The following is a 23,222-nucleotide window of genomic DNA, read 5'->3' on the forward strand; positions in this document are numbered from 1 at the left end:
GGATGAAACATGTTGTACAAACAAAACTGTTTACATATATAAAGATGACACTGGGGTGTGACTGATGTAATTTTCTTATGTATACTGCACTTGTGATATAGGCACTTGAAATAGAAATTATTAGGTGGGGATGTTTGGTTGATACTTGAGACTAGCTGAGGGAATGCTCCTATGTTTAACATACTGACAATTAGATGGGGGGGTTGGGAAGAAGCTTTGAATGGCTAAGGAATATAATCCCCTCTGATAATATTTTTTGGCATATTAAAGTTTTAAATAGATTGTTTATTCATTTGAATGGTTCTCTTCTTTTTCTTTCTCCCTCTTTTTTTCTTACTCCTTCTCCTTTCATTTTGTAATTGTTCATTTTACATGTCTTATTATTTCTCGTATGTGCTGAAAAGATTTTTAAAATTATATCTGAATATTTTGTATTGATAATCAAGTTATGTAAATAAATATTTAGCTTAGGCTGACCCTACATCAACAGTTGTTATTCATATTTGTGATTATGGCCATTATTTGATGAATGATAGCAACATGTAACACTAGAGCTGTACTGTAGCTTTGCAGTAAATGGAGTGGTTTTAATCAATGCACATGCTCATCACTGCCTCTTTAGAATTTGCTTCAGTACTTGTTTATTGTTGTTGAGATTCATGATATTTATATACACATACACTTCTGGTCTGAAAAACCAGATATCAGTGGTGATGGGATTTGGTATGCTAACCATGTGTCACCCAATGAAACCATTTGGCAGGCTTTAGCCTAGAAAGTGCTGCACCACTGGGCTTGGTAAATATATATACACCTTGTATATGTTTTGGCAGTGTATTGAACATTATTTTGGCTTCATATACCACAGTCCACTGAAGCTGGTTTCAACCAACACTGTTTCACAGACAAGAGATTAAAAATAACCCATACACAAACATTAACAATTTATGTATTTGTTAAACTACTAACAGAACTATTTTAGACCAAAGTGGAATGTTACGTTAAACACTACCATAATCTAGGAACTGGAAAAAATATTGAACATAGAGTTGAAAAGTTGGTCCCATAAATATTCTAAACTGGAAATATTATTTAAATATAATAAGCATGGTGCTAGGACACATGAAATGTATACTTATTCTTGTAATGAATTACTCACTTCAATGTGTCGTTTGAAGTTAAGGAACACTGATATTTGGCAAAATGCTCACACACACACACACACACAAACACACATATACAATTAAATTGAAGTAACTGCAGAAAATGCTGACATGTTAGTTTTCACTGTAACTTGTGATCCAAAATTAACACAGAGATATACAGTGTGTCCGTAAAGTCATGGTGCACTTTTGACCGGTCACAGGAAAGCAACAAAACAAGATAGAAATGTGAAATCTTCACCAAATAAAAGGAAAACTCTCCAAGTTTCCGTACTATGATGCGCAAGTGTGTGCACACACAGGTGATGACGCAACACCACGAACTGCGCAGCAGCGGATCAGCCCTAGCCCACGCCAGTCGAGATGTGGACGGTACAGAGGCAAGTCCAGTGTGTTCTGTGGCTTGCGAAGTTCGAATCCGTGAGCAAAGTGCAACGTAAATATTGTCGCGTGTACAACGAAGCGCTTCTGTACAATCCACATCTAGACTGGCGTGGGCGAGGGCAGATCCGCTGCTGCGTTTTTCGTCATGTTGCGTCATCAGCTGTGTGCGCACACGCTTGCGCATCATAGTACGGAAACTTGGAGAGTTTTTGTTTTATTTGGTGAAGATTTCACATTTCTATCTTGTTTTGTTGCTTTCCTGTGGCCGGCCAAAAGTGCACCATGACTTTACGGACAAACTGTATATATATTTTAGTGCACAACATGCTTTAGTTACTTTTTATATAATGTACATGCAGTCACTATATTTATTTATAGAAGTGGAAGGAATTTTTAAAATATATTTTCATTTTCCAAAATACTTTGCACATGAGAAAATCAAATTAAATGCATATTATCAAATTGTTTACAGTGAAAGTGGTTTAATAAATAGATTCTACTTATTAAACATATAAACAAAAATATAATAAACATTTTTTTCCCAATGCTAAACATTAGAACATATTACCATCCAACCTTAACCATCATCTTACCATTCTGGTGCAAAAAGATTTTATATTCACTTGCGGTTGAGGAAATTTAAGTAATTCATTTCAATTGTAGTGAATAATATTGCCATTTAACTACTGCAAGGGCTATTATACAACATATAATATTAATATAAATTCTAATGAATAACAGGGAAAAAGTACAATATGGTATTTGTTCCATAATAGTCTACAAAATGTGTAGATCATTATGCATCATTTGTGCAGCCTGATTTAAAATGATTTTACCCATCCCCTGTCCCCTTTACACACACACACACACACCAAAAAAATTCATCAGGATAAGGTACGTACAATGTATAAATTACAGGTATATTATCTGTAATTGTAATCAATATTCATTTATAAAAAGTATAAAATATTCTTGAGAATGTCATTTTCCAGAGACCAATTATCAAAATTCCCTAATATCTTATCAGAAAGTTCCCCATTTATATGCATATATGTAATATATATACAGGGTGGCTCAATAAGTCACTTAACACCCCCAGTACAAGGCCACTGCAGCGCGCAACATGGAAATGGTGATGACCAATCGTTATCAGGCCAAGGGGGAACCACATTGACGCCACCCACACGGTCGGCGGCCATCTTGATGTCCGCCATCTTGAATTCAACTTCAGAATTTTAAATGGGAAGGGGGTCGTGCGACATATCAAAATGGGCTAGAATTTCACGAGAAATGCAATGGTGAAGGTTTTTTCGACGTATCTTTAACCAGTAAAAAGTTATGACTGAATTCTTGTACCAATTTGCTCCTTTTCGAGGTGTTAGAAAAATGCCTTAAAATTTGTTTAGCGCTTCGGTAATGCATCGAGATCAAAGTGACGTCTATGGAGAGACGTTCGCATGCCATTGCACATTATTTTAATCGGATACATCCATGAAGAGCTGTGCATTATGAATGGTTGTCGCGAACAATTTAGTGTGTGACGCTTCCATTGAATTAAAAGTCCTTCACAGTGACAAGGCTAATGTTTATGTTCATAAGGAAGTTTATAAACAGAATATGTGACCCTTGTCATCTGATAACTAACTTTGGACAAAAACTGGTTCATAACGTTCTCTTAAGTGTTCTGATGTTCTTCCCTATTGAAAAAACTCTGTAAAAAGTACCTTCTTCCATAAGCAAGGATGAAAAAAACTGTTTATTTAACAAATCCAAGTAGCCCTAAGCATTTAAGGTTCCGTTGATGGAAAATTGACTAACCAATCGTGTTCCACACAGCACGCCACACCATTAACTTACCAACACTAACCATTCAGCTTTGATCTGTCGAAAATGGGTTATCAGATAAAAATCATCGAATATTCTGTTTATGAACTTCCTTATGAACATAAACATTTGCCTTGTCACTGTGAAGACACTTTTAATTCAATGGAAGCGTCACACTGTAAATTGTTCGCGACAAACATTCATAATGCACAGCTCTTCATGGATGTATCCGATTAAAATAATGTGCAATGGCATGCGAACGTCTCTCCATGGACGTCACTTTGATCTCGATGCATTACCGAAGCGCTAAACAAATTTTAAGGCATTTTTCTAACACCTCGAAAAGGAGCAAATTGGTACAATAATTCAGTCATAACTTTTTACTGGTTAAAGATACGTCGAAAAAACCTTCACCATTGCATTTCTCGTGAAATTCTAGCCCATTTTGATATGTCGCACGACCCCCTTCCCATTTAAAATTCTGAAGTTGAATTCAAGATGGCGGACATCAAGATGGCCGCCGACCGTGTGGGTGGCGTCAATGTGGTTCCCCCTTGGCCAGATAACGATTGGTCATCGCCAATTTCAAATTCCATGCCGCAGTGGCCTTGTACTGAGGGTGTTAAGTGACTTATTGAGCCACCCTGTATTACATTTATATGTAATTGCCACATACCAGTTTCAAAGTAATCCATTACAAAATAATGAACAATAAGCATACATTTGATCAATGATAAACTAACTGTTCAACCAATACAGTAAACATAAACAACATATTAATGAATTTACATTTCTCTAAAGCTAAAAGTTAATTCACAAAAATTAGAACTCTGAAGAACAGAACACTTCTTCAGAACCCACTTTTTATGCAATCTTGTGTTAGCTTCCTCATTTAATATTTTCTGTTAGCAAAAATTTCAAAGAGCATAAGTCAATATATACAAACATATTTATATACGAATTCCAGTCACATCTAGACATTCATGAAGGCAATGAGCCAAAATTTTACTTGACTTCATAACAATGCCTCTATGTAATATGTTCATATAATTTCTTTTCCTATTGATTTAAATATCAGCACTATACTTCAGCCTATGTTCACTGTGACTTTGATGTTTCTACCTGAACTCTGAAATCATTTACTGATAAATGGTTTCAGAGTTCATACTCCTGTAATGGTCAGGTGGTCGGATCATACGATTTGTATGTTGATGACGTTCTCCTGTGCCTTACTGTGCAGAATAGCAACATAGATGATATCAATCCAAACAGCTGCAAGAGAAAATAATTATATTCTTAACACATAGATAAGAATTCAATGGATTTTGTTCTAATAATAAAAATTAGGCATACACACTATTCAAGAAATAGCTATATGATTTTTCAACTTGTCATTAGAAATTGTATTGCTTAATACCATAAGAAATCTTGTTGAAAACTTACATTTCAGAACCACCATAAATACTCAATGTTACTTTAAATATTTCCTAAGATGAATATTCTGCAAGAGATGTTTGTAGAAGCAGTTTACTGCACTATGTTTTAAGAAAAATCTTCTAAGGTACTAAGAATGTAACTCAAAAAATCCACAAACTCTTATGCAAATTAAGTAGAAAAGAAATTTCATTTTGCCTTGCTTGTGTCATCATCACACATTTTAAGTTCTTACAAAATATTAAGTGGACCTGAAATTGAATGAAGCAGTGGATGCCGCCACCAAGTCTGCTGAGGAAGATGGATGGATGTTCTCGTCCACCTTTTGCCAGCCATGAACCTGCACAATGTGTCTTGTTGCTCACTTCATGATACTTCCCAGTCAACACACTAACGTTGCCAGAACGTTGTATGAATGTTGTATTTATGATGAATGTTGTATGTAGGGGAACAACGTTGTGATAACGTTACCACAACGTTGTATGCTTGTTGTATTTATGATGAATGTTGTATGTAGGGGAACAACATTGTGATAACGTTGCATCAACGTTACAAAAAACATTCCACTGAATACACTTTATTTTGGATGATCACCACCATGAGCACCACAAGCGTCAGATCGGAGTGTTTTGTTTAATCTGAATTTGTGTGTGCACTGACCACCAAACCTTATATTTCCTACAGCGTACACTAGATGGCAGTGCGACTCAAATGCAAAACAAACATAACTTTTAGTAACAGGAATAAGGATACTTTCGATTGTAATTAGTGAAAAAATGTGTTTTATTATCCTTCGAAAGATGTGTGAATATTGAAGTTGTAAGGAAGATTAGAAAATGAAATGTGTTGAATACAAGTGAAACTCCCATGATAAATATTTTTATTCCAGACTATATAATCAGGAGCTAAATACTGCAAAAAGAAACTGATTACCAGGTGTAGGTAGAGATTGGTTAATTCATCACAATCTCCAGACTAACAATTGCCTATTGTGGTGGAGCAGGAAAAGTTTTTATAATATGTAAAGAGAAACTGTGACGCATATGTATTATATACAAAAATGGCTTGGCAAGATTGCTAATAGCTTACCATGCGAAACAACCATATTTTAAATATGCATTGTTATATTCATAAATTACACAGGCAGCAAGGTAATGTTGCAAAAAAGTTGTGGCAACGTTAACCCCTGACATATCTAACGTTGCTACATAATGTTCAGTATATGTTGTGACAATGTTGTCAACCAACGTTGCAGCAACGTTGAAAAAAATGACCCTTAAACATTGACACAACGTTTTCACAACGTTGTATCAACATACTTTCAACGTTGTAACAACGTTAGGTATGTTAGGAGCTAACGTTGCCACAACGTTGTGGTAACATTACCTTGTTGACTGGGTTGGCAGCAGTATAAGGTAATGGGGAACAATCTTTGACCTACATCGCCACCATTGATGCATGGCATTCCTCGAACCATCATTTCCATCAAGAAGAGGTAATTTTAATTGGATGCAGCTGTCTCACCCATGGTCATTTTCAGCAAGGACTGAACCCTCCATGTATCATGTCTGCAATATTATTTTTTAAGTGTTTGGCATATTCTTATCAAATGTGCAAATTAAACTTTCCTCAGACAGATGTTTTAATCTTCTCAACTATTTATCATGCATGTTGAGAGACGATGACAGTTTTGTAACAAGTGTTTTTAACTTTTTGAGAAGAGTGAGACTTTTACACTGTTCCCAGACTATCTTTACCTTTTTAATGGGTTGTATGTCTCCTGCACAGGTCCCTTTACAACTTTGCACTTTTAACCTTTCTCTTTACACCCCTTTTTTTAAACTTTAAGATAAGGGTTTTAGATAAGAGGATTTTCCTCGTATACTTTAAAGGGTGCAAAATGGCCATACATGCCAATGCACACCAAAATTTTAATTAATTCATTCATTCTTTACCATATTTTTATGGGAAATATTTGACTGGATTTTTGTTCATCATTAACGGCATTGCTTTGTTACCAACAAGCCTTGCATTCAATTTCCAGTGTTGATTTATTTATAATAAACATTGTTTTATTCTTTAACTATCTGGAAAAAGATAGTACCCCACTCTCTAAATCCACCAATATAATCAGCAGTGTAGTACATTAGTGGGAAATATAGGAAAATATCAGGTCAGTACTTCCAAGAGAACAATAAAATATAGAATTCAAATAAATGCAAATTTAGCATTTCACAGTCTTCCTTTCTATGTCCAATAATGCAAGAATGTTCATGCATTACCTTTAATTCCACTAGCACTTGATTTGTCATGGCTTCACTGAACAAAATTAAGTGTAGCAGTAAATTGCAAGACATCTGCATATATTTTACATATCCTCCACCTTCTCTTACTTACATGGGCAACAGTAAGTTATGTAGCTACCTCCCATTTCTTGCATTTGTTTGTAGGATAGCCATATGCTTCTATGTGACATAATTTTATTTAATTTATCCAAAATTATTTGCAGTAACTCTTGAAGATGGAATATCTGAACACACTGTTGTGCAGTTTGTTTATACTAAGGTTGAGTGCAATAGAAGTTTCTCTTAAATAAAAAAAATACCATGAATACCATTCTATTGCTTTTTCTTTCATATTTTCCTAAGAAAATGTGAAATTTGCATGGTATTCGTTGCATATTTAGTATGTATGTCTAATGAGAAGAATGTTGAAAATTTAATGCAGATACAGGATAGAATCAACATTTAGCAAAAAGAATTGGCTAAGTCATGTATTAACAGTACAACCTAAGGTTCAATGTCTCTCAAGCATTACTAAATGTGTAAAAAGGTAAAGTGTTCCCCTGTGCATAGCACCACACCATGAAGGCGTAGAGGGGGTGTGGGGGTAACGCCCCACACTGTCTTGATCCGGTCGTGAGTGGGGGTGATGTGATCAGCATCACGCCCTTGACCGCCTTTACCCCCAGGGTTTCCCCCAGATACCCATGTTATTCGACGCTGGGTGGGCGCTGGGGCCGCTTCCATCGTTAGAAAAGTTCCCGGATTTGAACCGGCTAAGTCATGTATTAACAGTACAACCTAAGGTTCAATGTCTCTCAAGCATTACTAAATGTGTAAAAAGGTAAAGTGTTCCCCTGTGCATAGCACCACGCCATGAAGGCGTATAGGGGGTGTGGGGGTAACGCCCCACACTTTCTTGATCCGGTCGTGAGTGGGGGTGATGTGATCAGCATCACGCCCTTGACCGCCTTTACCCCCCAGGGTTTCCCCCAGGTACCCATGTTATTCGACGCTGGGTGGGAGCCGGGGCCACTTCCATCGTTAGAAAAGTTCCCGGATTTGAACCAGGGACAAAATTTTGCCCATATAAACCTGTTGAACTTCAACGCAGATATTTCCGTAACTTGGTACAAGGAGTAACAACACGTGCTAACAGTTAATTAACACTTTATTAGTGTCTAACGCGACCGACCGCGACGCGATGTACATTGCTACATTCTTGGTACAACACAACCTTCTTGGAGAGCATTCTCCACAGACTACTCACTACAGAGCAAAAGCAAATGATAAGTCAATTTGACCATGTTGGGAAAGTGTGTCTTTTGTACAACGTTCAACACTTCCCCTCAAAAACAACTTTCACAAGCTTCCCTTTACAAAAAAACATTGTTACACTTTAACATAACAATAAGTACACTACTTTTAATTTCCCACTCCCATTAAGCCACATAATTTAGCAAACCTAACTTTTGCTAATGGTTTCGTGAGAATGTCTGCTACCTGACTTTCAGCATCAATGTGTTCCACATTTAACATTTTTTCCTGAAACTTTTCTCTTACAAAATAATAACGCACCGCAATATGTTTTGAGCGTTTATGAAATTCAGGATTTTTTACTAACTTAATAGCACTAGCATTGTCCACCAGCAGTGTGGGCATTCCTGTCAGATGAGTGATCTCATCCAATAGTCTTGTTAACCATATCACTTCTTTCGCTCCCTCGCTGGCTGCCACAAATTCAGCCTCTGTTGTTGATAGAGCAACAGACTTCTGCTTCCGGCTCATCCAGGATATCGCTCCACCTGCATACTTGCATAGAACTCCAGTTGTTGAGCGTCTTGTTGTTGGATCTCCACCATAATCTGCATCACTGAAGGCTTCCAGGATCCCAGGATTATGATTTGAATTGTAGCATATTCCATAAGCAGTGGTTCCTCGTAGATACTTGAAAATTCGTTTCACTGCTTGCCAATCAGATAATCTTGGACTGTCCAATGCTTGCGACACTAATCCAACAGCATAGGAGATATCTGGCCTAGTGACTGTAGCCAGATACATCAAGCTGCCAACTGCTTCTCTGTAAGGCACACTAGTGTCTACTAACTGCTGTGTGTTTTCTTCCCCTGCATTTACACTTCCCTTTTCAGCAGGTGTTGACACAGCATTTGCTTCACTCATGCGAAATTTCTCAAGAATTTTCTTTGTATAGTTTTCTTGACATACAAAAATAGAACCATCTTCCTTTTGTGTTATTTGTATGCCCAAGAAACAATCTAATGACCCAACCACAATTTCAAATTCTTCTTTTAGAGTTCCGAGAAAACTGTTGATATCTTCAATATCATTGCCAGCAACCAAACCATCATCCACATAGATGGCTACGATCATTTTCTTTCCATTTTTCTTACGAATGAACATACTGGGATCAGCTTTGCTGCATGTAAAACCATGCTTCGACATGAAATTCACAAATCGTCTATTCCAGCAACGAGGTGCTTGCTTCAGTCCATAAAGACTCCTTTTTAGCTTACACACACGACCAGTCCCGTCATCAAACCCTTCAGGTTGACACATATAGATTTCCTCATCAAGTTCACCATAAAGAAAAGCTGTTTTCACATCAAATTGAGCTAACTTCAACCCTTCACAAGCTGCAACACTCAGCACAGTTCGTACAGTATCAAATCGAGCCACTGGACTAAAGGTTTCATCGTAATCAATCCCACTCTTCTGTAGATAACCCTTTGCTACCAGTCTTGCTTTAAATCTGAAGATACTGCCATCTGCTTTGGTCTTTACTTTTAGAACCCACCGATTATCAATAACTTTCTTATTGCTTGGAGGTTCAACTAGTATCCAAGTATGGTTCTTAGCCAAAGACTGCATTTCATCTTCCATTGCTAATTTCCACTCTGCAGCATTTCTTGATGACATGGCATCTTTATATGAGCTCGGTTCTAAGCAATCTACCTGTAACACATAACCATCTTGCCACACTGGTTTCTGCACCCTTTGACGATCTCGCAATTCATAACGTGGTTCACTTCCACCAGTTACATCTCCCGTGATGCATCTGTTTCCTGTATCATCGTAGTTTGCAGACTCACTACCAGGGCTATCAGGTTCTTCCACAGTAGATTCAAACATTACTGATTTTTCTGGTGAAACAATTTCAAAAGACTCTTTTACTGGCAAAATTGTTTCCGTGCAAAAAATAACATCACGACTGAGCAACACTTTATCAGTTTTCTGATTCCAGATGCGGTAACCATCTTTTTCATCACAGTAACCAATCAGAAGACCCTTAATGCTCTTTTTGTCCCATTTCTGTCGCTTTTGCTTTGGTACATGAACAAAACACTCTGTTCCGAACACTTTCAAATGATCTACACTTGGTAAGTCTTTTCCATACCAAAGTTCATATGGTGTCTTCTTCTCTACAGTGGTTGGTCCAGTTCTGTTCAGAACATACGTTGCAGTATTCACTGCTTCAGCCCAAAGTTTCACTGGAAGACCTTTTGAATGCAACATTGAGCGTCCAGATTCAACCAATGTTCTGTTCTCACGTTCTGCAGCTCCATTCTGTTCAGGTGTATAAGGCATGGTGGTTCTGAAATTGATCCCCTTTTCTTTCAACAAAGCCTTCACTTCCGCATTATCAAATTCCTTCCCACAGTCAGTGAGCAATTCTTTTACTACATGACCTGCAACACTGACTTCAGCTAAAAACTGTTTTAGTCTTGCAGCAACTTCCGATTTTTGTTTCAGAAAAAACACGCGTCGGAATTTCGAAAAGTCATCTTTGAAACAAACAAAATATAGTGCACCACCCAATGATTTTGTTTGCATTGGTCCACACACGTCAGCATGGATTCTTTCACCTGGTTTTTCTACATGAGTAACCCGCTGTCCAAAACTTTTACGATGTTGCTTGCCAACCACACAGCCTTCACAAAACTGATCATCAGTTTTTACATCAATTCCGTGCTGCACTAGAAACTTCCGAACATGTTGCTTACCTTGGTGTACCAACCTTTCATGCCACAGCTGCAATGTATCGGAAGCTGACACTAAGCACACTTCAGCAGGATTTTTGGGGGGTAATGCACGCATGTGCATTTGGTACAAACCACTTAAAGTAACACTTCCCCATGCATGTACCTTACCATTCCTTTTTAGTAAACACTTCATGGAGTCTGCACAGAATAGAAAACCTCTTTTTGTAGTGGAGTTCACAGAAAATAAATTCTTACTGATATTTGGCACATACCACACATCACGAAGATGATTTTTCACCCACCTACCATTGACCAACATTTCCACATTCACTATACCACTGCCATGTGCTAATATGATGGCTTTATTTCCCACCTGTAATTCCTTTGGTGCTGGGAATTTTTGGTACTGTAGAAAGTAGTCCTTCCGGTTAGTCATATGTGCTGTGCTTCCAGTATCTGCAATCCAAACTTCCGAAACAGGACAGTTCGATTCAAAGCTCACAAAGGCTCCTCCTTCTGGAACACGCCCACTTTCACTGGTTGAAGATCTATTTAACACCAACTTGCATTGTTTGGCAAAATGGCCTACCTTGTGACATTTAAAACACTTTTTCGCTTTTTCTGGACGTTTCTTGTATTTCTTCGGATCATCACTTTTTACCACAAAAGCTGTTGTGTCACTACTCTTGTTGGGAAGTCTCATTTCAATTAGCCTAAGTCGTTCAGTTAGCCTGTCTACAGTACGCTCTTCCACTGGAACTGATTCCCATACACTTTTGAATTCAAAATATTCACTAGGTAAGGTAGACATGATTCGACTCATTAGAAGCAGTTCTGGAACCTTGGACTTCGTGAGACGTTCCATTTCGTCATTCATTTCACGAAAATTTCTCTGTAATTTGGACACGTATGTTGCAATGTCTTCTGCTGCATCTTTGGATTGATTGAAGAACTGCTCTGACAATCGATCCAAACGCTGTGCTGAACTTTGTTCATATACTGACATTAGTTTGTTCCAAATTTCCTTAGACGTATCACACGTGCTGGTAAGTTCCGAATTTGCATCATCCATACTATTCACCAATATCATTTGTGCCATAATGTCCGCCTTCTGGAATGTTTTACACTCTGCTTCGTACTTACGTCGATCTTCTGTAGTACACTCAGCACCAAGTTCCTGTGGAGAAGTACACGTGCCATCCACAACTTTTAGGACATCGTGGTGTCGTAACAGCAGCTCCACTTGTCGTTTCCATCTCGGCCAGTTCTTTGCACCTTCTAGCTTGTCTACTGTTGTCTTGAACTCCATCTTCAGCAGCAAACGAAACACGCTTCTTCCGAAAGTGTAAAACTCTCACCAGTCCGGTTAGGAAGACAAAGGACACTTCCTGTTGTACTCCAAACAACGACGACACTTACTGTTGCACTCCCACAAACTACCAAATTTCACGGTCGCAGTGGGAACGTATCTGGGCCCATAACCTGTTGAACTTCAACGCAGATATTTCCGTAACTTGGTACAAGGAGTAACAACACGTGCTAACAGTTAATTAACACTTTATTAGTGTCTAACGCGACCGACCGCGACGCGATGTACATTGCTACATTCTTGGTACAACACAACCTTCTTGGAGAGCATTCTCCACAGACTACTCACTACAGAGCAAAAGCAAATGATAAGTCAATTTGACCATGTTGGGAAAGTGTGTCTTTTGTACAACGTTCAACAAAACCAATACACTTTCCAGCACTTTTTCATCATAAGAAAACGAGAAATTTAAACATATTGGCATTAGTTCCATCTTCACTATTATCATTTTATGTGGGCATGACAGTGCAGTGGATTCAAATGATACATACATCTTCATATCTCCTGTGTTTCACTATTTAGTTAGTTGGCATTTTCACCACGAAATGCCACTCAGAATGTCCAGAGTATTTAACTTGCCATAATCACCACAAGATTGAGACACTGCTTCCATGTTGGCACTGCTAGCTGTGTTTATCTTACACTTAATATAATAAAGTACATAATAAGTGCTTAAAGATGAGGTGTGTGTCAATCCAGGAGGTGCGTGAGCAACTTTCTACATAGATTGATTTGATTATTTTTGGTCACTTTTCTGCCACTTTTGACTAATCGCAACAATGAGAATGAGTGATGATATGATGATATTTGTGAAGGAACACTTAAAAATAATGATTGAGGCCAGGCCAGGATTTGAATCTGAGACCCCTGGCTTCTTGTATTTTGAAGTCTTGCATTTCTCCATGATTGCTCAAGGCAGCAAAAGCATCTGTCTCCTTTGAGTACAGAGGATGCACTTTTGGAAAGTGATGAGGTGTTTTAATTTTTAAAATTACCCACTTCCGAACAAATTTCGCATTTGCAAATTACCTACTTAAGGGGTTTAAAATATGAAAAAATAAGCCATATTGTTATTTACCTGTATAAAAGCAACAACAAGGCCAACAATTCCCACAATATGTAATCGTTCGACAAACCACATTTGGACCTGCCCTGCACATCCCTTGGCGTACCACATATCTGGATTCAATGAGTGTCCACAGTCTGTAATAAAGTAATGCAAAGGACCTTACTACATTTAGAAATCCTACAAAAGGAAGATACAGGACAAGTTTAGTAGATATACTTATTTTTACCTATCAATGTATTTATTAGAAATGATTTCATCTAGAAATGTAGGTTTTATTACAAAAAATGTATTAGAGGTAATCTGTCCAGCTTGCTGCCAAAAAAATTAATACATGTCTATTGAATTGAACATAATTAAAAATAATATAACTTGTTAAAAATGTATTGTTGAGACAAAGACTAAAGTAGTGAAAGGAAGTTAAGTAGTCATAGTACAGTTAAACATCTTCAAATATTATTTACAATTCATAAATATAAAGTCTGTTGTACAACAGTTTAAAGACCAATGCCTGCAAAGACACCATTCATTGGCTGAGAAGCCCCACATCATTCACATCACTGCTTTTTATCTATCTCGTATTGTAAGTCACAGTTCATCTTCATGTAGCTTTCTAATTATCCCCACAATGCTTGGCTGTGAATGCTGTCTAGGAATAGAACCTAGATGACTGGGGATCCTGTCTAGGAATAGTAATAGAACCTATACTGGGAATGCTGTCTAAGAATAGAACCTAGGTGGGAATGCTGTGTAAGAATAGAATACAGGCTGGGAATGATTTCTAGGAATGTAACCTAGACTGGCATTCTGTCTTGAAGGCACATGGGGGTGTTGAGGTAAGGCCTCACACATTCTTGAACTCATCCATATTGATGTGATCTGCACCAAACTCCAGTCATCTTTACCACCATAGTTGCCCCCAGGTACCCACCGATAAGAGACCGAGTAAGCTCTAAGCAGGTATGTTTTCAGAAAAATTTCCACCTGAGATCATGTACACTGAGAATCAAACCTGGGTCTCGCAAGATGGCAGTCATACCCACTGCACAATTGTAGCATTCAATGTAGCAATGCATAATTATACAGTGTTCAAACTCAGGTATCCTCACTTCATTGTATATTATCAGTAGGTCTAGGATTTTGATGACCTTAAAATTGCCAAAAAAAAAAAAAACTTTAAAAAATTAATTTATGACCTAATACATGCAAGAAAATGCCCTATAAACTTAGAAAAATGACCTAAAAATTGTGAAAGCTTTGTAAAACAAATTTATAAACTACCAAGAGAAATTCAAATTACAAATTAACGTTACAGTATCTATCACATGTTCATTGCATATGGTAGAACAAGTAAGAAAGTTCAATTTTTTTCATCTTTTACATTTTAAGTGCCGAGTTGCAGTACACAACAAAAATCATATGCAAATTTTCAAAATTGAATGATTGTCGGTTGTCGGACAAGGGAGCCTTGTACATGGAAAAATTTCTCTCGACTTCTGCCGACACAAGAGGAGCGTACTTGAAATGAACAATATCACTTGCTGTTAAGCCACTTTCAATTCCATGGAGTGCAAATTATTTCCCTGACAAAATGTCCGATACAGAGTACAAAACTTTGTACTCCTTGTTTTTGAACAATAATCCATCTGGCGACAATATATTTAATGATAGAGGGGGAAATCACATTCTTTGAGCTGAATTGTTACACAACAGCTTGTATCAACAATACTGCACAGAATTTATTTGTCTCTTCAAAACACAGTCGTTCAGAACTGCGCTGAAGGCAATGAGACGAGAGTCGGGAACCTCTCTCCTTCAAAGGGTTACATATGCATGTGAAATGCCCCTTCTTTCACCAAAATGTAGAAAAATGCATAATATGACTTTTAAAAGAGCAAAAGATGACTTAAACGGTTTAAATAGTTTAAAAAATTACATTTACTCCAAAAAGGGTCAAAAATGCAAAAAAATGCCCTAACAAAGGTATCCCTATTTATTCACTTACACGTAAAACACATTACTAACTACTTATGCAATATTTCTGCCTTACCAAAAAAAAATATGCATTTGCATCAAAATCCTAGCCCTAATTATCAGTTACAATATGGTTTTTTTATATTAATGGGACATAAGACATCTGATTTTGTAACTAGAATTATGATCTAATTGTTAAATTTCATAATAATTTCTCGTCACGTAAGAACATGGATGTAACTACAATTTATTTATTTAGAGGAAATAATCATTCTTAGGAATACGCCTGACTAAAAAAAGTCAGTGAATTGGAGATGCATGAGTCTACTTTAGTATTAAGGATTAAAAGGGCAAACATGTCGATCTGACTCCAAATAGAGCTTTTCAGAGGAAAGGAAAACCGAAAACAGCATTTCTGGAGTTGATTTCCTCTGATTCTCATGTGATGCTATTTTTGTTACATTCCAGGTTCTTAATCCAGCTTCATCTTAAGCAAATATTCATTAGAATGAAAGTAAGCAGAGTCATCAAATTTTATTTCACATTTTACTGCAACCTGTTTGTTTTAGCACTAAATAACAGCACTAAGAATATGAATGAGTCTTCACCAGGTAGTATACACTCCTGATGACTGATGTTTATTTTGCTAGTCTGGATAATGTGCATATAATGGCTACATTATGAAGTGAGTCATGCATGTGAAATGTATTACACAGACCTTAGTTCATCAGTACTTAAATAGCAATAGGTTATTGGGACATTCCAGCATTACATGTGTGACATTTTACAAGCAAAATTTAACATTCTAGACAGAGATTGGATTAAAATAGTCTTAATGAGCTGATTTCATGGAATTATAATGTACTTTATGGTGTCTGCTAACAAATGAAAAAAAATGAGTATGATGGCATAGGCTGAATGCCATTAACAAAAATGTGTTACATGTGTGATGCTTTAAAAATGTACCAATGTTTTACTTCATTTGTCTGTGAAGCATATAGGCTGCAGATGTTAGCAACATTTATTAACGTGCAAATTATATGCATTCACAAACATCTAAACCTTATTGCAATTAAAAACAATAATGATTTCCATATAAATTCATTTGGTTATTAACATGAAAAAGGACCACTTTTTGTGGAATGCCCCTATATAGTAATAATCTGTAATAAATAAGATGATATTTAACTAACAAATAAACATGTTCTACACAAAGGACCTCTGTCGTGGCCTGACATCACTACCAATTTGATACTTGTTATCTCAATATCTTCATGCAAATATATAAAATGAAAATAAAGTCATTGCACTGTATCAAAACATAATTCTTCCTGCAGACTGGCCTCCCTATGGAGTAGCAGTTAAACATGCACAAGGGATGAAACTACTTACATATAGCAAAACGTTGTTTTAGTTGTAACTACTAAAAGTTCAAATATATTTTGAAGGAGAATTGGAGCAGACAATTTCTGAAAGTGAAAATTGTACTCTGGGTTCAAATTAGGTGAAGGGCTGGTAGAAAATAAATGGGCAAAACAGAAACTAAGATCAATAGTTACACATACTTATTATAAAATGAGGTTTCTAATAGGTATGTGTAACTATTGGTCTAATTTTATATATTAGACCAATTCGCGATTAAAATTACCACCTGAGCGCTAGTGTTGCTTCCAATATGGCCACTCTAAGTAGGATAAATCTTTGTTTACATTCAGCAGTAGTACAAAATAGCAGCGTGTTGTCATGACTGGTATGGTAGAAAAGTTTAAATTATGCATTATTTTTAAATATTGCGAATGCAATGTGAATTCCAGGTACTCTAACAAACGTGAAGCTGTACTGAGAACGAAGCATTTAATTATGATAGGCAAAATTAACACGGAAAATGCAGATGAAACTATGTATACGCACTGGTTGTCCAAACGAGTGCTGTATCATCTGAACGTCATGTTGTAACTGGGGTTCTCGGAAATTATTTGAAAAAAAGGAATTGAAATTGACCTGTACTTGAAAAGCTGGGACAGGAGAAAATTGCAAACATATCGTTGCAGTTCTTTCTCGAAAGAGAAAGGCTGGTTTAATAATAATATTTACAACTTCACGACCAGGTTATACTCACTGAGAAAGGACATCGTACTGAATGAAGCAGTAACATTAGCATGTCCACTTTTTTTTTTTCTGGTTACATTTTACATTTATTCATTCTCAAACTATTTTCATCTTCTCTCTTATTCGATTTGCACCTGTTCCAAATTTCACACATACTTAATACCGGTATTACATGGACGCATTGGGTAAGATTCTTCATGATTTTTTGTAGAAAAAAAAAGCTTTATTTATAAAGTACAATTTAAAACTTTACTTTCATGGTAATATATTTATCTCTCGAAAAATAAAGTACGCAGACTCGTGCATTCTTCATAATATCCTTGCCAAATTACAGTGTTATATCCCCCATACCAATCTTCTGTCAATTACGTTTTCCCTGATTTATTAACAAATTTCATTTTGTTGATTCCACGGGGTGGAAACACATGAAAACTTTTAATTTGTTCTGACCCATAAAACGATTTAGAGCGAGCAAAAAAACCCTGAACAGTAGACCTTACTCTCTCGCATATTCCCCATGCTTTAAAGGACTTTGACACAACTTATCCTACTTAGAGTACTTCCTGAAAAGCCCACCAGATGGCATATCGGTTAATTTTAATCGTGAATAGTTACACATACTTAGAAAATTAGACTAATAGTTACAAATACTTATTATGTGGAAAAATCATTTCAAGAAATTGCTGAATGTGAAAAAAGTAAATGAACATGAAGAAGTGAAGGAAAAAGAAAACAGGAAGGAAAAAGTGAATCTTACATGGAAAGAAGTGGAGGAAACTCTGAAGAGAGGTAGAGCACCTGGAGTAGATGAAGTGCTAGTGGAAATTGTACTAGGAGCAGGAGTGATTGGTGTGCAGTGACTGTACAGAGTGTTGAAAACAGTGTGGCAAGAGAGAGAAGTGCCAAGAGATTGGACAAAGGGACTAATAGTTCCATATTCAAGAAGGGAGACAGAAAGGAATGTAAAAACTACAGAGAAATAACACTAATGTGCCACTCAGCAAATGTATATGAGCAAATATTTGAGAAAAGAATAAGTTAAGTGACAGAGCTTTTTTATTTGTTGTTTCAAGTCCACTTTATGCACAGTAAGGCTAATCGGGACTGGACCTACAGTTTAAAGTGAGATCCAAACCACTTGTGCCTCCACCAGGTATCGAACCTGGGACCCCTTGATTACAAGGTGAAGACACTACCACTGCACCATCGGCGAGGCCAAGTAACAGAGCTGAACATGAGAGAGGAAAAGTATGGATTTAGAAGAGGCAGATCAACAGTAGATCTGATATTCACCATAAGGCAATGCAGGAAAGGCACTACGAGTATGGAAATGATTTGATTATGACATTCCTAGATATAGAAAAGGTATACAGTAGCATAGACAGAACAAAGATTTTGAAGGCTGCAAGAGAGACAGGAGTCGAGGAGGAGATAGTGTGTAGAGTGCAGAGCACATACAAGGCCAACCAGAGCTGTTGAGGACACCAGTGGGAAGAAGTGGTTCAGTATAAGTAATGGTCTAAAACAGGGAAGTGCTCTTTCCCCACTGTTCTTCATAATTACTACAATAGATGCAATTAACGAAGAGGTGGGGGAAAAAATAGTAGAGGAAGAGATGAAGGGGCCTGTTGTTTGCTGATGACTTAGTAATATGGGGAACAGGGAAGAAGAAGTACAGAGACAGCTTGATAGTTGGTATGAGGAAACCAGAAGAGCAGGGATGAAATTCAGTGCAGAAAAGAGTGAGGTGTTAATAACAACAAGAAACAGAGCCAGAAATGAACCAAGAATAAAGATGGGCACAGAAGAGTTGAGGGTAGTGGAGAGCTTCAAATATGTAGGAAGCATAATGGAGAGAAGTGGAAGAATATATGAAGAGGTATACAGAAGAGGGCAAATGGGTGGTGGACTACATCAAAGTGTTCAAAGATTAATATGGAACAGGGACATATCTATGAAATGCAAGAAGGTAATATATAACACATACTATGTGCCAATAATTATGTATGGAGCAGAGACTTGGACAATGACAGAGAGAGACAAAAGAAATATGCAGGCAGTAGAGATGAAATTTTTAAGGAGTATTTTGGGGAAGACTAGAAGGGATAGAATAAGGAATGAGGAGATCCGACAGACAGTGGGTGTAGTGAAGCTTCAGGACAGGACAGATCAGGCACAGATGAGATGATTCGGACACATGAAGAGGATGGATGCAGAAAGACTACCAGTAAGAGCTTACAATCACAAGGAGTGGGAATAAGGCCAAGGGGGAGACCAAGATGCAGTGGAAAGAGCAGATAGTGAAGAGTGTTAGGAGAAGAGGACAAGATTGGAACACCGTGGAAAGAGAGGAGTGGTGGAAGACCAGGAAAAAATTGAGAGGCTTGTCTTCTATGCTGATCCAGCCAGAGGCAGGAAATGGCGAAGGATGATGATGATGATGACTTATTAGAAACCCCATTTTCTAGTTTTCTCTATAGTCCCATTTTATTTCTACTAGCCCTTTAAATTTGGACCCACAAGCTGCAGCTGGCACTCTTATCGCCATTCAAATGGAATAGACTATACTGTTATCAGATGGATACAAAACAGAAATGGATTTGAAAACCTGCCAAGAACCATGTTTAAAAATTAAGGAATGTTGAATATACAATTGTAAGAAGGTAAGGGAGGAAGCCAGGTGAATATTGTTTCAAAATAACTACTGAAAATGGAGATTTTCTTTTCTCAATACCTAGTACACTTATCCTGTACACTCACAATTCGATGACTCTCCCTAAACTGGCATGGTCTTCTTACAGGATGGAATTCAGCATGATCTCAGGCATTCTTACATAATGACTAAGACATGGAACAGGTTCACCAGCAACTCAGCTGCTCAGAGGAGTGTCATCACTGATAGGATTGCCTGATGACGTCAGATGGAAGCCAAGTTGAAGATGTTGGATTGTGATTGTGCAAAAGTAGTGGGTGAGTTTGAAAACACTGTTTCCTGATTTTTATCCCTTCAGATATAATTCACATTTAAATCACTCCCATAGAATCCACATTCTACCTCCCCGATGGCATAGCGGTAATGTTGTCACCTTGAAATCAAGGGGTCACGGGTTACTGGTGGAGGCACATAGTGATTCGAATCCCACTTTAAATTGTAGGTCCAGTCCCGATTAGCCTATGTGTGAGCATAAATTGGACTTAAAACAACAATTCAGGAATCCACATTCTTTTGCGCTGTGAAGGCTATACAATTAAACTGCCTTCGGCATATAGTCTTCTATCAGGGATGGCTCAAGATAAAATTTTCACCCAGGTGAGGTGGATTTTTGTCAACCGCCCTAATTTCCACAAAATATTTGACTTCTCTACCTGATTCTCTATTCCATGAAATTTCTGATGATCCTAGAACCAAGTTTCCACATTTACCTGTTACTAATCTACATCAAATTTGAGAACATATATTTATTCACTTGTTAAATATCATCTAATTTATTAAGTATCATTTGATTTATTATGTATTTTCAGCTATTAAGGCTGAAGTGGTAGTGGATCATTCCCTTGGCATCTTGCATTTCTCTCAACTGTAATGGTCTTTTTCTTTTGCATGAATTTAGAAATATGTTTAGTTAAACATATTTTTCAGCAATTCACCATGCACATGAAAATTTTGAAAAGTGATGCAAAAGCACATCTCATAACAAAATTGCCATAAAAAAGATTTTCTGCAGGACAGTAGGACATGCTGAAGAAAATACTCCTCAAGATATTATTATAAACAATAATAAACTCACCTGTATTATTTCTGTATTGTGGAATACAACATGAATTTGGCACATATTTATTGTTTGGCCATGCTTGTATGTGGTACCAGTCTTCATAATTGGACACTCCACAACAATGAAACTGAAAATATGTATTTAAAAGTTATGTAAATTATATTTATTGATGCAAAAAAATTCATTGACATTTTATGCAATTGCAGCAATTGAATATCAGTTGAATATGTTTTAACTGAATAGCAAATGTGTGAACAAATTGACATATATTCTGTATATGTAATAAGCAAGGGAAAATATATTATCTTGCTTTCATGATAACATTAAACATTTGTGAAAAGACATGGAACTATCTTTTTCTCTCCTTTCTCTTTCTCTCCATTTATTTCTTCCTGCAACTCCTCCCCTCCACACACACACATGCAAACTACAAATATGACTAAGTCTTTTTTAAAATAGGAAGTATGAATCTGCATTTGGTAGAATAGAATGAAGATGACAATAAAGTAACAAAATGAAGAACGAAGATATAAGATGGCATAAGTTTTCTATGAGAGATAGTTGGGAAAAAAAGTTTTCTGTGTGTGTGTATTTCCATAAAGCATGGAGATTTTGGGCTGGTAATATGTTGTGGTTATGAGGGCATCATCTTTCTTTTGTTGTCTGCCGCATGACCTCTTTCTTGTAGAGGGCGCCAGCGTACTGCTGTGTGGAAGACAGGAAGAGTTAAGAAGTGTGTGCCCAGCCAGAGAACAAGGTGTGTTGCAATCGTGGACAAAGGATGAAGTGCAAGCTGTTGTTTGCTACGAATGGGCATGTGGAACTTCTGGTAGGGAAATTCATAACCGGCTGGTGGAAGTATATGGGTCTCAAGTAATGCAAAAGCAAATGGTACAGCGATGGTATCAGCAATTTCAAGACGGGCACGAAAGTGTGATGGATGATGTGAGACCCAGGCGACCATCCACAGCAATTAGAGAGTATAACATCAGATGAATTGATGAGCTGATTCAAATAAGGTACTGGCGAAGCATTTCAAGACAACAGCAGGAGTGGAATCTGAGTATGCAACTTCATTTGTAAACAGGACATGCAGTTTTATGAACTTGTGAAGTGGTACAACAAGTGCTTGAATGTTGCTGGAGTCTATGTGGAAAAATATTGTAATTATGTCTCTTTCTGCTCATGTGCATGTTCTTTCTCCACAATAAAACTCTCTGCAGATGGCAGCCCCAGAGCTGCTCTATGTGGGGACAAGGCCAGAAAAATTCCGACCTTAGATCACCCACCCCAGGAATCGAATCTGGGTCCCCCACGTAACAAATAGATGCTCTACCAACTGAATTACCAAGGTTCTTGAAGTAATTGAATTACCAAGGTTCTTGAACTATGTCCACAAGGATCTAATAATTTGAAAAGTGAAGATATCGACTAACTTCCATTTCTCATAATATTCAACATTTTAAACAGCATGGTCATTACTATTGATTCTCAATACTAAGGTTTTTGTATATGCACACACAACACAGGGTATCCCCATGAAACCACTGACAAAATTTGGCACTGCGTAGTTGCTTGACAACTTTTTTACAAGTTGAGGCCTTGTTTCAGCACTACGAGCACTCAAAAAGGAAAAAAAAAGAAATTTCATGCTTGTATGCATTCATGCACTACAGATTCATTCTTACCCCTGACTTTTATAGGACACTAGCTGATTGACCTGCATTGCCCGGGTATTCATTTATCCCAATCTTCTATTAGACAGGAATATAATTAAAACGAATACGTTGCTGACCAAGGCAGTTTATTAAGATAAAACACTTAACACGTAACGTTTCTTAAG

At 37.2% G+C, this 23,222-nt stretch overlaps 1 protein-coding gene across 2 annotated transcripts in view; it reads right to left on the bottom strand.

Moving 5' to 3' along the window:
• Positions 1-4,024: 4,024 nt before the first annotated feature.
• Positions 4,025-23,222, bottom strand: part of LOC145997234 (tetraspanin-9-like) — a 199,237-nt gene continuing 180,039 nt past the window's right edge. For both annotated transcript variants that reach the window (XM_083134048.1, XM_083134049.1), the window contains 3 exons: positions 21,395-21,506; positions 13,536-13,660; positions 4,025-4,643 (listed from right to left, as the gene is read on the bottom strand). In XM_083134048.1, coding sequence (XP_082990174.1) covers positions 4,551-4,643; positions 13,536-13,660; positions 21,395-21,506 — 330 coding nt within the window. In that variant the 3' untranslated portion in view covers positions 4,025-4,550. The remainder of the gene's footprint in view (positions 4,644-13,535; positions 13,661-21,394; positions 21,507-23,222) is intronic.

The sequence above is a fragment of the Lepisma saccharinum genome, chromosome 13, assembly GCF_977018435.1.
Source record: "Lepisma saccharinum chromosome 13, izLepSacc3.1, whole genome shotgun sequence".
Lineage (NCBI taxonomy): Eukaryota > Metazoa > Arthropoda > Insecta > Zygentoma > Lepismatidae > Lepisma > Lepisma saccharinum.